The sequence below is a fragment of the Gobio gobio genome (assembly GCF_949357685.1).
Source record: "Gobio gobio genome assembly, chromosome: 22".
Classification (NCBI taxonomy): domain Eukaryota; kingdom Metazoa; phylum Chordata; class Actinopteri; order Cypriniformes; family Gobionidae; genus Gobio; species Gobio gobio.
This window is the reverse complement of record NC_137118.1, coordinates 11866792-11882741: the sequence shown is the minus strand read 5'-3', so window position 1 is coordinate 11882741 and position 15950 is coordinate 11866792. Positions and strand designations below refer to the sequence as shown.

General features: G+C 38.5%; 1 protein-coding gene across 3 annotated transcripts in view; it reads right to left on the bottom strand.

Moving 5' to 3' along the window:
- Positions 1 to 15950, bottom strand: part of cadm2a (cell adhesion molecule 2a) — a 633556-nt gene that overhangs the window by 28030 nt on the left and 589576 nt on the right. For all 3 annotated transcript variants that reach the window (XM_079803774.1, XM_079803775.1, XM_079803776.1), the window contains 3 exons: positions 6730 to 6891; positions 5029 to 5119; positions 4254 to 4432 (listed from right to left, as the gene is read on the bottom strand). In XM_079803774.1, the coding sequence (XP_079659900.1) occupies positions 4254 to 4432; positions 5029 to 5119; positions 6730 to 6891 (432 nt within the window). The remainder of the gene's footprint in view (positions 1 to 4253; positions 4433 to 5028; positions 5120 to 6729; positions 6892 to 15950) is intronic.

The window sequence follows — 15950 nt, the reverse complement described above, 5'->3', positions numbered from 1 at the left end:
TATGTGTTCTGGTTTTTTTTTTTAAACCCAGTCTGATCTGCCAGCGATTTGATTTCGCCCTGCAACTCAGTCTGGAAACCTGTACATTCATTTCTACTGCTTCTGTTACACTTTTGCGGGAACCAATCACAAACTGGCTTATCCACCTGGCGCGCTATTGGCGGGTTTAACACGATGACGGATAGAGAAGCGGTGGGCCGTTGCCCATTGATCACGCCTCTTATAATCTGATTGGTTGAAGGACTATCCAATTACATAGTCATTTGAATTAGGCTCGTTTATCACGCCTCTTGTGGTCTGATTGGTTGAAGGACTATCCAATTGCATAAAGAGTCATTTAATTTATGCTCGTTTATCACGCCTCTTGTGCAGTAGAAAATATAGAGCAGACTCCCCAGACCAATGTTCAATCTTAAATGGAGCTTGGTCTGGTGATAGCCAGACAAATTCTTTATTGGCTTTCTATGAGATTTGTTTCAGCTGTTTTATTGTCCAATCACTTTTTATGATTTGAGGTATCGTTCACATTTGTAGCATAAATGGTGCAGGATGACGTACACATCAAACTTTAATTCTTTCAGTATTGAAAAGTGTTTGTTCATATTCATAGGTTAGGAATATCAACAAAAGCCAAGCTCTAAGTAAGAGCGTAAAAGTTTTGCCTTATCAAACACCACTATTGTTGGCTGGAGCCTTGAGAGTAAAAAAAAAAAAAAAGGATTAGACAAAGTTTATCTTTGTTTCCAAAGAACATTATTCATAATGCATTTAATAATAAACAAATAAAAACATTTTCCCTGTGAAAGTTAATTAGCACATAACAGTATATTTCTACCTAGGGATATGGAGAAACACTTCAACCATACTGAGAAAAATCGTTATCATTCTAATAATAAAATCCTGTGCGAAATCACTTGCTCTAGTGAAATTATCCAGTACACGTTCAAGCTTTAACATATACATAGAGTAGATGATAATTTCTCAAGAGCAAGTCATTTGGCTCAAGATTCTATAAATAATTACTTGCAGATGGCAGGGTTGTAAGCATTTCTCTGTATGCTTGAAGTGTTTAAGTAATGTTTTGGATGTCAAAATAACAGAAGTAAACCATTCATTGGCTGATTTCTCCAAAAAGTATTAACACAGTCTCTGTTGCTTTCAAAACAAGGCTTCGTTCATTTGATCATCCGACCAGCCCAACTTAGCAACAGTAACTCAACCAATAGGGTGAGTTTGGGGCGTGGCAATTGATTTAATCAACCAGTGGTAGATAGCAGTATGTTTGGGAAACTTTTAAAAACATTTTGATGAGCTAGCAGAACATTTTGTCTGTTTTGATGAGCTGCAGAAATTCCCCTTTAAAAAAACTATATAACAGAAATTGTGCTCATTTTAAAAGTACAGCTTATGGAACTGGCAGATCAGGAGATTTTGGCTCTTGGTTTTTTTAGTCGGGGGATATAGAGATTTATTAAAGTGTTCAAACCTGTTCAAACATTCTAGATACTATTGGCCTGCTCTAATATCTTATTTAAATGTCATGGCCCAATTTTAATTAAGGGTAAGATTTGAATAATAATATTGACTATACCTCCCTCTCAAGTACCCCACTGACATGGCAGCCCTCTGCCTGGAATATCAAGCATTCGGCTGCATATTGAACAGGTAATATTGCATTTTGAATTGGCACAAAACAAGATAGGTGATCTGATGAAGGACAGTGACCATTATATTGCTCCAGGTTTTGTGCTAATCACTGATGGAAGGACAGCATCATGTTTTGCCATTTAAAAAGACAGTAATGAATTCAGACATGGTGCTTTATATTTGTGACACCCAATTAGCTTTTTATTCCTACAGAGAAGGTGTCAGATTTATAGTATCAACATCATTAAAAGCTTTGGTTCTCCTTGTTGTTATAGTGTCCTGACATTTCAATGAGCCACTGACTGGACCCCTACACTGCACCATAACGGCTAATTAAATCTTCTTAAGATGGCCCGTGGGAGGATACAACAGCCGGGGTAGAAGGAGAAAGTGAGAGAAACGAAACTTCTCGAACAGAGAAGCTGAGGAAGAATTTTCCGGACTTGAGGGGTTTAGTGTCAAGAAGGCAGGGGAGACTCTTCCGCTTGATGCTCACAGTCATATTTGTTCTTAGCCTGTGAGCGTTTCCGCACAACTGCCTCTGATGAAAGCGATGGCAGATGTGGACGCAGTGTAGCCTCTGAACCTCAGGGTGTATCGAGACCCATCATGATTTACTGTTATGCTAAGTGGGTGAAACTCATTCTCTTAAGCGAAGTCAGAGAAAGAAAGAGAAAAGTGGGTTGCTGCATTTGAACACATCTTTTGTGCAATATTTATGACGCAGAGGTGATTATCTTTGGAAGATTATCACTAAATTAACAATTAAATGCATACCTCGGGTCTTTAGCGACCCCAGATTGTCATTCACTACTAAAGTTAGACATCAACCTTCTTAGTATTCCTCAAGCAATCAATTTTAAACATTTTGAATGCCCAAATTATAATTGAATGCCTGTTTTTCCACTAGTTTTTTGTCAAAATTGTATAGGGTCGCTAACGACCCGAGGTGTGTATGATTGTACACATATTTTTTTCTGCACAATAATAAATGAATCTATAATGACGTAACTCAGTGCAATTCACCTTTATACCACAAGGTGACAATGTCTGACACGCAATGATGTTTCACTCATAGTTACCTCAGACAGAAAACGAAACAATAATAATTATAATCTGCAAAACTTGAAATGGCTCAGTGATTTACTGCAGAGCAAGTACTGAACACATTCAAATATTAGTGTCACTGTCACTTGATGATGGATCTGGTCAAGGAGCTGTCAGTGATCAAAATATTTATTTTGAAGACGTTGAGAAATGAGTTTTGAGAATATGCCAGATGCTGAATGTACTGGGAAATGAGCTCTGACGAGGACAGATGATGGTATAAAACATCTGCTCAAACTGAACCCTTCCAAGCTCCAAAAGGTAACGAAATATGTTTTATTTTATTCTTCTGTAATTGTTACTCTAATATCAGGAGTTTCATATTATTGCGACAGGTAGAGATCCATGTTAGATATAGATCCGGGTCGCTAAAGACCCGAATATGAAAGAATGTTTGGCAAAACAGTCATGTGGGGTGAAAGGAATATTTCTGTCAAAACTGAACATTCTGTCATCATTTACTCATGTCGTTTCAAGTGTATAACACAGAAAAATAGCTTTTGCCCATATTGTGAAAGTCAATGAGATTCAAGTTCCATAAAAACGTCATAAAGGTAATGTGAAATTAATCTTCTGAGAGTCTTCTGAAGGAATACAATAATTTTTTGTTATGAACCACAGATTGAAATTTAAGTCTTTACTTACTCTCAAATCAAATCAAAACACTGGTCAACTCGCTCATACAAGGACTACATCAAATATGGCGACACACAAAGTTTTGGGTCCCATTGATTTCTATAATATGGACAAAATAACTGATATCTTTGAAAATATCTCCTTTTGTGTTCTGCACAATAAAACATCATGTGAGTTTTGAAAAACATTAGGGTGCATAAATGATCAATTTTCATTTTTGGCTGAACTATTCCTTTAAGCTAGATATTGTTGCTCATCCGTCCCTCAGGTCATTTTGACCCAAAATTTATTTTTGTAAACAAATTGTGCTCATCGGAATGGTCCAAGACCTTAGGACTTTTGCCGCACTTGAATCACAAATACACACAACAAAAATGTACTGAATCCGAGGAGTTTATGGGGTTGAAATTAAAGTAAATTAATGTACACCTAAAAATGATTGTATAATGTCTACATGTGTATCTGTAGAGATAAACTCAAGAACTGACTTTAGGACCCAGCGGAACAGCTTATTTGCTCCATATAGAGCTATAAGGCCAGTGGCAAGAGTCATGAAATATCATGTTATATTATTTATTACCATAAGATGTCGGCAGCGACACCCAATGTGATGTATTCTGAGCTGAATTAACAGGGTTATGCTTGAAATGTTGAGTTATTTTATAATGCAAGGGACTGATTTGTTACAGTGCGAGGGACGAAAGAGGGTTAAAACAACAATTATTTCAAAACATTGCAGCTTTCAAGTGCTTCAAAATAAAATGACAGTTATTAGCAGGGTAGAAACGTAGGTTTGATTAGCAATGCAGATGCTTTCTGCAAGGTCTGTGTTTGCTTAACAGACATGTTACTCTGTCACTCACCATAAATAACCAGCTTATATTCAGCGTGACTGGTGCCAAGGTGATTGGTGGCTTCACAGCGGTAGGTGCCGTTGTCTGTTTTGTTAAGTGACGTGAAGGTGAGTTCTCTTCCTTCGACAATCATATGGTCCAGTTCTGGCAGCTCTACTCCGTCTTTAGTCCAGATTACTGGGTCTGGCCTGGTGAAACACTGAATTTTAGCTTCTAATAAAAAGCACACTCACCTAAAAGGGTCATATTAACTTTCACCATCATTCTTACACCAATGCATATGAACACCAAAAGATCTTAAAAGATCAAAATTGGATTCCTTATGATATTACCCTTTTAATGCTACAACCAATGAAAAACAACACCACAAAGTTACACCAATGGTTTCGAGAAAACAAACTTCACAGAGAGAATTTCGAAGTTTTCAACTTTAGCTTCAACTTTAGTTTCAACTTTAGTTTATCAAAGATTTGTCAACATTTTTCTTTGGAAATATTAGAAAGTATTGGCCTTATTTTAGCTTCACTTGTACCAACAGATAAGAGCTTCTTAATGTTGTTTTCCATGCGAATTTATGGTTATTTATTCATAACTGTTTAATTTCAACAGAATCAAATTTATGAGTCATCACATTAATTCAAGCATGTAACACAGAAAAGCCGCTAGCCGTAGGCCTGCCCACAGGGCGATTTCTCCTTGGTGCTGTAGAAATGCAACACATCTTCCCAAAGCTCTTTGCAAACATTATCATTCAGCGAGATGCTGATAAATTGTGGATGCTTACGAGGGGTTTCCTTGAGGTACACATTCCAGTTTCAGGTACTGCCCCTCCTGTGGGAGTGTTGCGGAGTGCATGATGTTTACAACAGGAGCATCTATGACAGAGACAGAGAGACGAACAAAGAAATATTCTTTTAGACAGCAGCATCCAAGCGGAGGAATGATCAAAAGGTAAGTGATGTGATTTGACGTTACTCAGGCTCAAATGCTCCACTGCATCTCACTAGATTGATTAAATGTCAAAGCTTCAAAGAGAAACTCTAACTGGTAAATGACATTTGTCTATAATCACTGTGCATTATTTTGGCTTAACCACCATATATCAAGTTTTAAAAGTTGTCGAGATTACTTTTTATAGTAACTTTAATAGGTCAACACCCAATGAAATCAAAGTTAATGGCATTTAGTACGTCTTTTAGCTTAATAACCTTTAACATATATATTTTTAATATTTCATCAAAAGACAAATTGCTCTCAAGCATTTTCATGGGGTCATCATTTACTCACCCTCATGGCGTTCCAAACCCGTAAGACTTGTTCATCTTCGGAACACATACAGTATGAAGATCCCTCTATTGACAGTCTACATTACTACCACTTTGACGCTTTAAAAAGTTCATAAAGAGATCGTAAAACTAATCCAAATGAATTGAGCAGTTTAGTCGAAATGTCCTGAAGAGACACGACCGCTTTCTATGCTGAACAGATTTAATTTAGGCTTTTATTCACATATTAACTGAAGCTCAAGCATGCTTGCTTGACGTGCAAGACCCAATGAGGTTCATTATCGCATTGCACGTTTTCAGCTTCCGCAAGAACCAATAAGGTTTGTTCTCGTGTGTCAAACAAGTACGGTTGAGCTTCTGTTTATTGATGATGAAGCAATCGTGTCTCTTCAGAAAATTTGGACTAAACTGCTCTATTCATATAGACTGGGTAAACCCAGCCTGATCTGCTGATGATTTGGAAACCTGTACATTCATTTATCCTGCTTCTGTCACACTTTTGCGGGAACCAATCACAGACTGGCTTATCCACCTGGCGCGCTATTGGCGGGTTTAACACGGTGACGGATAGAGAAGCTGTGGATCGATGCCCGTTGATCACGCCTCTATTGGTCTGATTGGTTGAAGGACTATCCAATTGCATACAGAGTCATTTGAATTAGGCTTGTTTATCACGCCTCTTGTGGTCTGATTGGTTGAAGGACTATCCAATTGCATACAGCGTCATTTAAATTAGGCTCGTTTATCACGCCTCTTGTGGTCTGATTGGTTGAAAGACTATACAATTGCATACAGAGTCATTTGAATTATGCTCGTTTATCACGCCTCTTGTGCAGTAGAAAATACAGAGCAGACTCCCCAGACCAATGTTCAATCTTAAATTGAGCTTGGTCTGGTTATTGCCAGACAACTATTCATATGGATTAGTTTTACAATTTCTTTATTAACTTTTTAAAGCATCAAAGTGGAAGTTATGTAAACTGTCAATGGAGGGACAGAAATCTCTCAGATTTTAATAAAAAGAATCTAAATTTGTGTTCTGAAGATGAACGGAAGTCTTATGGGTTTGGAACGACAGCAAGGTGAGTAAATGATGACAACTTTTTAATTTTTGGGTGAAGTACCTAACCCTTTAAAGTTTATGGTTTACGGTAAAGTTCATGGTATGTTGAGTTGAGTTAGGACCCAGATGTACTCACAGTGGACCTCCAAAACCTGTGTGGTCTCTTCGTGGGTGGCTGTAAGGGCCTCATGGTCCACTCTACAAGTGTAGGCCACACCGTCATCCTGCCGGTCCACCTGGAGCCGCAGGGAACTCTTCACTGTGAATGTCTTGCCACTGGCATTCACCTCTTTTGCACCTGAGAGAAGTGGATAAGAAATAACAAACGGCATAACAAAGATGAAACATGTTTCAGAGCTTCACATACATTACAGTCAAAGTTGTGAGATTTGAAGTATTGTGGAACACAAGGGTTCAGAAAGATGCACCACTCTTTTTTAAGACTTAATGTTTCAATAGAAAACTTTTGTTTTGTGAAGCCAGTTGAGTTGCATTCATTATTTCCACCCACTGACGCACATCACTGTGTTTGGATTCTCTTGAATCCTGCCTCTATCTTTTCTCACATCCAGGACTGGATAAAACTGGTAAAAGTAAAACTAACTCTTATCTGACTCTCTCAAAGTCGAAAATATTGATCCAATTCTTGTTTTTCTGCATTTAACGGAGCCGAATTCTCATGGCAAATGAAGCAGGGTTTATTTTTGCAGTTGTGACAGGTTAATTTCATTGGCTTAAAAAAGTAATTCCTCATTGAACGTTAATTAAATTAGCCAACATTTTCTGCTATAGAATTAGTGTTGATGTATAGTTTTGCACATGAGACATTTATCAGAGTAAAGCAGCTCCCCTTATTTCCTCCTGAAAACTCCATTAGTTGAACAACAGATTGTGTTTTGTTTTGTTTGCTCCAATGTGTTAATGGCTTCTGCATTTATAGGCTTATGCTGCATACGCCGCTGTCTAGTAGCACTGACAATACAAACCCAGGGCAATTAATCCGCTGCATCTCAATGAGCTTAAAAAAATACTACAAATTTCTCATCAAAAGGATATTATTACATCTTTAAGAGTGTAAATTACCATTCCCGTATTGTCAAAGAGTTGTTCAAATAAATGTAAGGACCACAGAACATGCATATTTTATGCAACTAAAGAGAATCCACAATCAAGTTCCCAAGTTAAAAAAATGTGTATCTAGACCTAGGCACTATCATACACTCGGTGCAATGCGGCGCCAGGCACAATTGTCTTTTGCTAGTATCAGCCCGACACAATTATCATTTTCACGTCCTGAGCCATGTTGTATCTGAATGAATGTCTTTGAGAGAAAGGCTGCAGATCGCGCATCATGTTTGTTTTCTTTATTTAGCAAAAAGCAAAACATTTTGTTTTTATTGTGACTGTACACAAAAAAAATAGAAACGTAACATATTATAATGATGTATAACACTTGCCTGAATGATAAAAAACGAGTTATTTGAGTCTCTTTGGCACTGACAAGAAAAAAAGAGAGCCGATCGCGCCGGCGCGACCGTAGACTCGAGAGGGTTAAATAGAAAATGCCTTTGCGCCCATCTGTTTGCTCATGGACGTCTGAGAACGAGGTGTGTTCAGGCGCATTGTTGACTCGTTGCTATTTTGAGGCAACTGAAATCTGGTCTATGGCGCAATATTTTTTGTGTTATTTAAAGAGCATGTTAGTAATATGCGCCTATATAGGTCTATAACATGGATACACTTTAATTATTACACACACAGGGCAGCAGCACACAAACATTTTTAAATATGAAAAATCAAAGGATTCAAGCCTTTAATTCAAGGATTCAAGAAATGAAAGTGTTCAGTCTTTCCACTCGCAAATTCTGCGATGTAAATAGCGAATTCGCCATGGCGCAAGTGCAACTGGCTTTTAAAGGGAATGGGAGATGAGACTTGTATTGGTTTATTGCATGTTATGCCCAAAACGAACCCATTACTCTTTCAGACCATGTGCCGGGCGTGCTGACCATTTTTCACATCGTAAAAAACATGTTCTGTGAGAAAGGCCCTTTAGAAGAAATGGTTCTATAGAACTTTAAAGGGTTCTTTAACTCACATCATTCTTTGGAACCTCTAAAAGTTTCCATATGCCCTCAAAATATTGAACCATTTAAGGATTTCAAAACATGGGATCAGGGCCGGCGTTTGCTATAGGCGAGCTAGGCGGTTGCCTAGGGCGAAAAATGTGTTGGGGGCGCAGCCAGGCGCCCTCTAGTGGCGCCCTTAAATTTACTTCCCATTAAGCATAGAATTAAAACAAGCGAAATAAAACATACTGTTTATTAAACATGATCATCCTTGGGCGCCCCCTCAGCCGCACGTTTAATTACTTAACCTGATTATTAGTTTGAATTGAAAGTGAATATTGTCTAGCACAGGCGTTATGTCAGGCAAGTGCTCAGCACTGGCGCGTTCTTCAAAAATGAAGCGGTCTAAACCCTCGAGTACACAGGGACGGAAAAAGAGAAAGGCAGACGATCAAAAGAAAGCCCAGTATAGAGGTAAGTCTTCTCATCTCAGCCATAAAGGTGTCAAATGAAATAAATTTACTTCGTATTATCGATATTATCAACTAATATTGGACGGCATTGGACGTTTTATTGCTGTCACTAAGCTATCACTAGCTAGCTAGTTATCTACATATTACTACGCATTTCACTGACAATAAGGAAATCCAGACGAGCCAAATTTTAATGCTGCGTCAATTTTGAAGGTGAATAGAAATGCCAGAAACAACTGTTCATCTTTTATTATTTAAGATAGGGATAGAGCTACAAGAACTTATATATTTTAATTTTGTAGTGGTAAGTACAGCGTATCCATAATAGCACTTTTGTTTGTAGAGGGTATAGTTAATCCAGTTTATGGGTCATAATTTGCTTAAGTGTCTTTACAGGTGCTTAAGAGAGTTTTTGCACAGTTTATGGAGTTAATATTTGGTAAATATCCTTGAACATTCTTTCTAGCATTTGTGTATGACCAATTTATTGCAGTTGATCCTTCAAGTCTTAACTTTCTTGATTAAGTGTTGGAGTGACTATAAAAGCATTTTTGTTTGTTCATCCATAGTTTGAGTCATAATTTGTTAAATATCCTCCAACTTTCTTTGTAGCATTTTGGTATGTGCAATTTATTAGAGTGTATCATTTAAGTCATAATTAGCTTTTTAAGTCTTGGAGTAACAATAGGAGCATGTTTGTTTATATAGTTTTTATAAATACTTAACCCATTTGTGCCCAATTTTTTCTGAATGGCATGTTCTGCATTTATTTTCCCCAGGTTTTTGTATTTTTTCTTGAAAATCGTATTTGAATCTGTGGCAACTATAGTTGCCGGTGGGGAAATATGTTGTATGCACCCCTTCAATGTCAAATATGAATAAGAGGAGAACATTTAGCATCTAACTCAAAATAACTGCTTTCAACAGATCAATCTTTATTCATAATCAAATTTATTATGTTTGACTAAGTATACTAAAAACTATAGATCTGTTGTAAGATGTGTTTTGTTTGGATGATTCTAGAGACCTTCATGATTATGTTGATATATATGTCAACAAAAAATACTTATTAGTAACATGAAAATGACCTTTCTTTGGGAGGGTTTGCCTTCGTTGTGCTCCCTGGAAGTAGGGGTAGGAAGTTGGCAGTCTCATGTGACAGGAAGGAAGTTAATTTTTTTTTTTTTTCTTGCAATCCTTTATTTGGTTGTCTGCTTGTGTGTCATTAAGATATAAAACATGGATAATATATAGAAAAATACTTACAGAAGGAAAATGACAACTATACACTGGCAACTATAGTTGCCGGTGGGCTTAACAATTAGAGGGGGGGGGGGGGGCACAAAACTCAATCTCGCCTAGGGCAACCAAAGAGCTAGAGCCGGCCCTGCATGGGATAGAAACATACAACGCATGATGCATGATCTAACTCTTCAGCATCAGATTTTTCTGTATTTTAAATAATTGTAACATTGTTGTTAACAAAACACAAAGGGGAAAAGGGAATTAATTAGTGCATCATGCAAATCATGTTTTGTTGATTTGTTTTTGTGGATTCAAAGGCAAAATCACAAAAGACTTCACTCCTTCCAAAACCTTCAGATTCAGGTCCAACCATAAGGTACACATCCACACAGTTCTCGCCTATATGAATCATCTTATTCTTTCTCTCTTTCCATTTGCTCCCCCTCACTTTCTCTGCTCCCAGCATCACTCCTGCTATCACTGCCAAGCTGTCAATCAGCTTCCTCTGGGGGTGTCGCCACCCGCTTAGGAGCATCTGAGCATGCAGAAGATATCATTTAGAAACCTGAACACACACACACACGCACACGAGCACACACACATACACACACACACACACACACACACACACACACACACACACATATATATATATATACATATATATATATATATATATATATATATATATATATATATATATATATATATATATATGCTAAGAGGAAGGTACAGTTCTATGGGTATTCTTTCTTTTCTCTTGCAGTCAAGAGGTTGGGGGTAAATTTTTATTCCAGATAAACAACAAACACACAGACTGTTAGTCTGTTCATAAGTGCATTCAGATGAATAACACTTTGTATGGCTGTGAACGGAGCAAGAAAAATTTCATTTGAGAGTAGACAAACACTCTCAGCAATTAGATGTGAAAAGTTTATTCCAACCCATGGTTAAAGCCAGTGAAGATTCCCAGCATGGTTTTAAAGTTTCTTTAGATCAACCTAAGCGCATGTTACAGTTGGAACTGTGGCAGGTGGTGGTCTTCTGAAATGTGGTAGCAAAGTCCCATTGCTGAACTGCTCAAAATTATTAATTGGTTTGAGTAGGGTAAACTTAAATTAAACCAATTAGTTCAATCAACTTATGTTTTATGAGTATATAGAACTTTCTTTTTCTTTTGAGTTCACAAAATGTCTCGGGTTATGACTGTAACCCTTGTTTCCCTGAGAAGGGAACGACACTTTGGCGATGCGCTATGCTAAGGGAGAGTCCCCAAAGTGTCGTTCCGACGCAGTGTGAGTTCCCTCAAAAGCGAACTGACACATTTAAAGTAATCTGAATTGTTTAATTTTTTTTTTAGTTTTATGAACTTATTTCTTTTAGTTTAGACAAACTTAAATTTAACTGAAACTGGGCTGGGTTTTTATTTATTTGCTTTGCATGGCACTGAAAAGGGAGAGTAGATGAAAATTAAGAGCTAAATTAAGTGTTATATAATGGTTTTTGTGCAAGATTAATGTTAAGTTTGAAATTTAGTAGTGTTTCATGTTTAGCTATGCAAATTTTCTGCAAGAGTTTCTGTTTTTGGGGGGTTACCATCATGGTGACAAGTGGAGCATGAGCTTAATTTGAGAACAGGTATGTTGAATGTACTGCAGTACAATGAATGCAGTACTCATTCAACAATGGCTATGCTCTGCTAATGCTATTGTTACCAATTCGTAAGTTAGCATTTATTGAATTAGCTAGTTAAAGTTAGCCAAGTTTCCTTTTAAGTGAAATGTATGAGTTTTGAGTTAGCTTACTTAAATATTTCAAGTTAAGAGCAATTCAAATGCAAAATAATACAATAATACAAATAATACAAAATAAAAACCTGATTGTTGTACTTACTTAAACTTTGATTTATAAATCTTAATTTGGGTTTACAGTGTGCGTTTGAGAGTTTTAGTCCAATGCAAATTAATCTCCCTGTTATTTTGAATAAATATAGGCGGTTTCCTGGTTCATAGTAAAACAATTAAGATTGTGGGTTTGATTCTCAATACCAGCAGAAAATGATTGAGCAAGGCACCTAACCCCCAATCGCTCACTGGACGCCACAACAAAAATAAGTGTGTGTGTCAATGGTTTGCAGTGTGTGTGTGTTCACTACTCACTACTCTTAATGTGTGCACAAACTTGGATGGGTTAAATGCACAGGACAAATTCAGAGTATGCGTTACCATACTTGGCCTTCACGCCATGTCACTCACTCACTCATAGACCATCTCACAATCACGCCTCACTTTAGGATCTCAACAAAATGGGAACGTCATCTGCATTCTACTGATTTGATTGCCGAAATATATTATGCCCATTCACCTACATCATCAATTTATTTATCTACTCATCCATTCATTCAACTATCTTTCCATCCTGTAGAAAAAAACCAGCATAATGAGGGTTTGTTGCCACTGTCTACTTCAATTGTCCCTCTCAGTAAGTTAGTGAGTGGGTGAGAGGGGAGAGATTTGCTAGCAGACAGAATTGAAATTAAGGTCAGCATGTTTTACATGAATATTTATGAAGGCGAACCAGTAATAGAAACATTATCACAGATGCACACTCACCAGCGCACACGCACAAGCTCTCATTTAATGCACACAACAGCATTAAAACTGTATCTAATCTTTATTACACACACATCAGCACGTGTAATTACATACATAGTTGGACGCCATTCGACGTGGCACAGTTTAATGTGAAATATCACTAATTTCGGTTTTAAGGCTGAACGCTGTGCTCCTTCTGGAACCGGAATGTTTTCCTGGAACTCTGCGATAGCTACGGCATATGGTGAGCCCAGAGAGCAGCGAGAACAGGAAAGAATAAAACGTGGGGTAAGATTAGCATTTCATTTTAGCTGTGAGCAGTTCTGAATTCAAATGCTGTTTTCCACCTAAAAGGGAGGTATTTAGAACAACAGGAGGCACAAAGGTGTGCAGCTCATCTCCGCCGCCTCTACCCCATTTTGCAAGCCCATTAGCGAGTGTGCAAGAGGGATATAAAAAGAGAGAATGGAAAAGATAGAGAGGGGGGAAGAGAGCAAAAGCGTTCTTTATCCGATCACCACGAACTGCTCTCAGGCTAAACACAGTGGTCATTCCTAGTGGATGGAGGATATTTATTTGTGTATTTGAAGTTGGCTGTCGGCTGTTTGTTTGCATGGCAAGAGCTTAAATTCGAGGTAGCGGTTTTGAATTTCCTCACAAAAATTTGTCAGTTTGTGTTTATTTATGCGGCATAATCTTCCGCCTGTGGTGAGAGACTCTGGAGTTTCTCCACACGTGAGTGGAGCTCTACAGCGAGTGTCTGAACGCCCATCTCATCTATCTACCGCTAATCCTAATGTCCCAGAGACATGAGAACCGATAACGACAACATTATTTCAACAAACTCCCGCAATCCCCAACCAGGATCACTATAAATATCAGTTACTCATATTGCACGGCTCTCCGCCATGGCTCACTGTTCAAATATCCTTCATAAATGGTCAGTGTGGGTGTCAATGTAAAAGCTCCTTCTGGTGCCATGCAATTTTATCTCTCTAATCCACACAAACAGTCTCCCTGCTGGCAGTTCTTTCACTAGGGTCAAATACGCTAGACTGAGATGGGATTTGTTGATGCGATTGTCTGAGCCTGGTTGGAATTAATGATCCTGTTCCGACACACACACGCTGTCTGACTGCTAACAGTGTGATGATATCACCTCCACTAGGACGCAACCGCAACATTCACAGGATAAGCTGTTTTTATCAGTGTCATTGCTATGGACTCGCCACAGGTGACAGAGACACACTTGTAGGTACAAGCCCCTCCCACAATTTGTTCAAAGCCACACCCTGTAATATGTGTGAAGCCCTGCTCAGTTGTTTACCCGGCCAACAGTTATCTGTTAACAGACATAGGGAGCATTTCTCAAAAGTATTGTTCCATCCTTATCACCATATCAACATCTGCCGCTGTTTACACCTGGTATTAAGATGCGTTTTGGTCGATAGGATCACAAGTAGACGAAGGAGACACATTCCCATTTACACCCGGTGCCTCTTTTGTCTACTTTCGACCACTTCTGTCCTGATTTCTTTAAGGGAAGGGTCTATGGGCGGGTCAACGTATGGGCCTTTTCAGATCTTTCAATCTAATGGATGAAATAAGCTTACACAATTTACAAACGCAGACAGCAGCATAGTGTCGGCCCAGATCCGGCCCACATCTGGTATGCGTGGAATACACACACATCAGCACGTGTAATTACATACATAGTTAGACGCCATTCGACGTGGCACAATTTTAAATGTGAAATACCAGAAAAAACAGAATGCTTTCGTGGAACTCTGCTCATACAGGGTGAGCAGGGAGAATGCGTCGAATCCACATGTACCAGATGTGGCCCGGATCTGGGCAGACACTATGTTGCTGTCTGGGTGTAAACGCGCACGGAAAGCCGCAAGACCACGCCAAACGTTGTGAGTGCATGTTAGAAATCAGGAATGGTGAGAGAATATTGTGCTTGGTATGTTTTTCGTCTTCTAATCACACTTGGGTCTCCAGCCGACAAAATAAAATCCCATCTGGCTAGCGCGCTTCCCATAATGTTTACCCATTAGGCAGAGAGTAGGCGGTTGTTTGCAGTTCTTCAAACACATTTGATCACATGAGCGTTTACACTATGAAAGCAATCCGGTCGAATGTTTTCGACTACCTCTGGAAGTGGTATGTTTTAGACCCCGTTAAAACCTGTATTTAGCATCGTCCACTTGTAATCCAATCGACCAAAATGCATCTTAACTCCAGGTGCAAACAGGGCCAATCAATTGGATATTAATTGTGTTCTCTAATTGATTAGTTATTACTACACCACCTGAGTAATATATCCTATATTGTTGAACCAATGAGGTACCATACACTCTAAAAAAAAAAAAAAGGTTCTATATGGCACCAAAAATGGTTCTTGGCTCATAATCATAGGGGAACCTTTTTAGTGCTATATAGCACCAATTCTGGTGCTTCAGTGGTTCTTCAGCGGTTCTTCAGCGGTTCTTCAGAGGTTCTTCACCGGTTCTTTGACTAAGGTGCTATATAGCACCTCTGAAGAACCGCTGAAAAACCACTGAAGCACCAAAATTGGTGCTATATAGCACTAAAAAAGGTTCCCCTATGATTACGAGCCAAGAACCATTTTTGGTGCCATATAGAACCTTTTTTTTTTTAGAGTGTACTTGGCCGTATTTAATTACTTCAATGATGCATTGTACTATGGTGGTTAAATAGCGAGTTACGTCGTTGTACAAGAAACGCACCCATGACCAGCTCCGCATAGTAATCAATCAAAAGCCCCACACACAGTAATCTACTGGGCAGAGATAATAGCCATCCCTGGCCTGCGATGAACCTAGTCCTAATCTCCTTTAGTAAAACTGACTAACTGCTATATTTCAAACAATTTTCCAGTCTGGTACATGTTTACAATCACTCCACAGACACACTGCATCCTATCTCGAAGTGTCTGATGTAGGCTGTGTT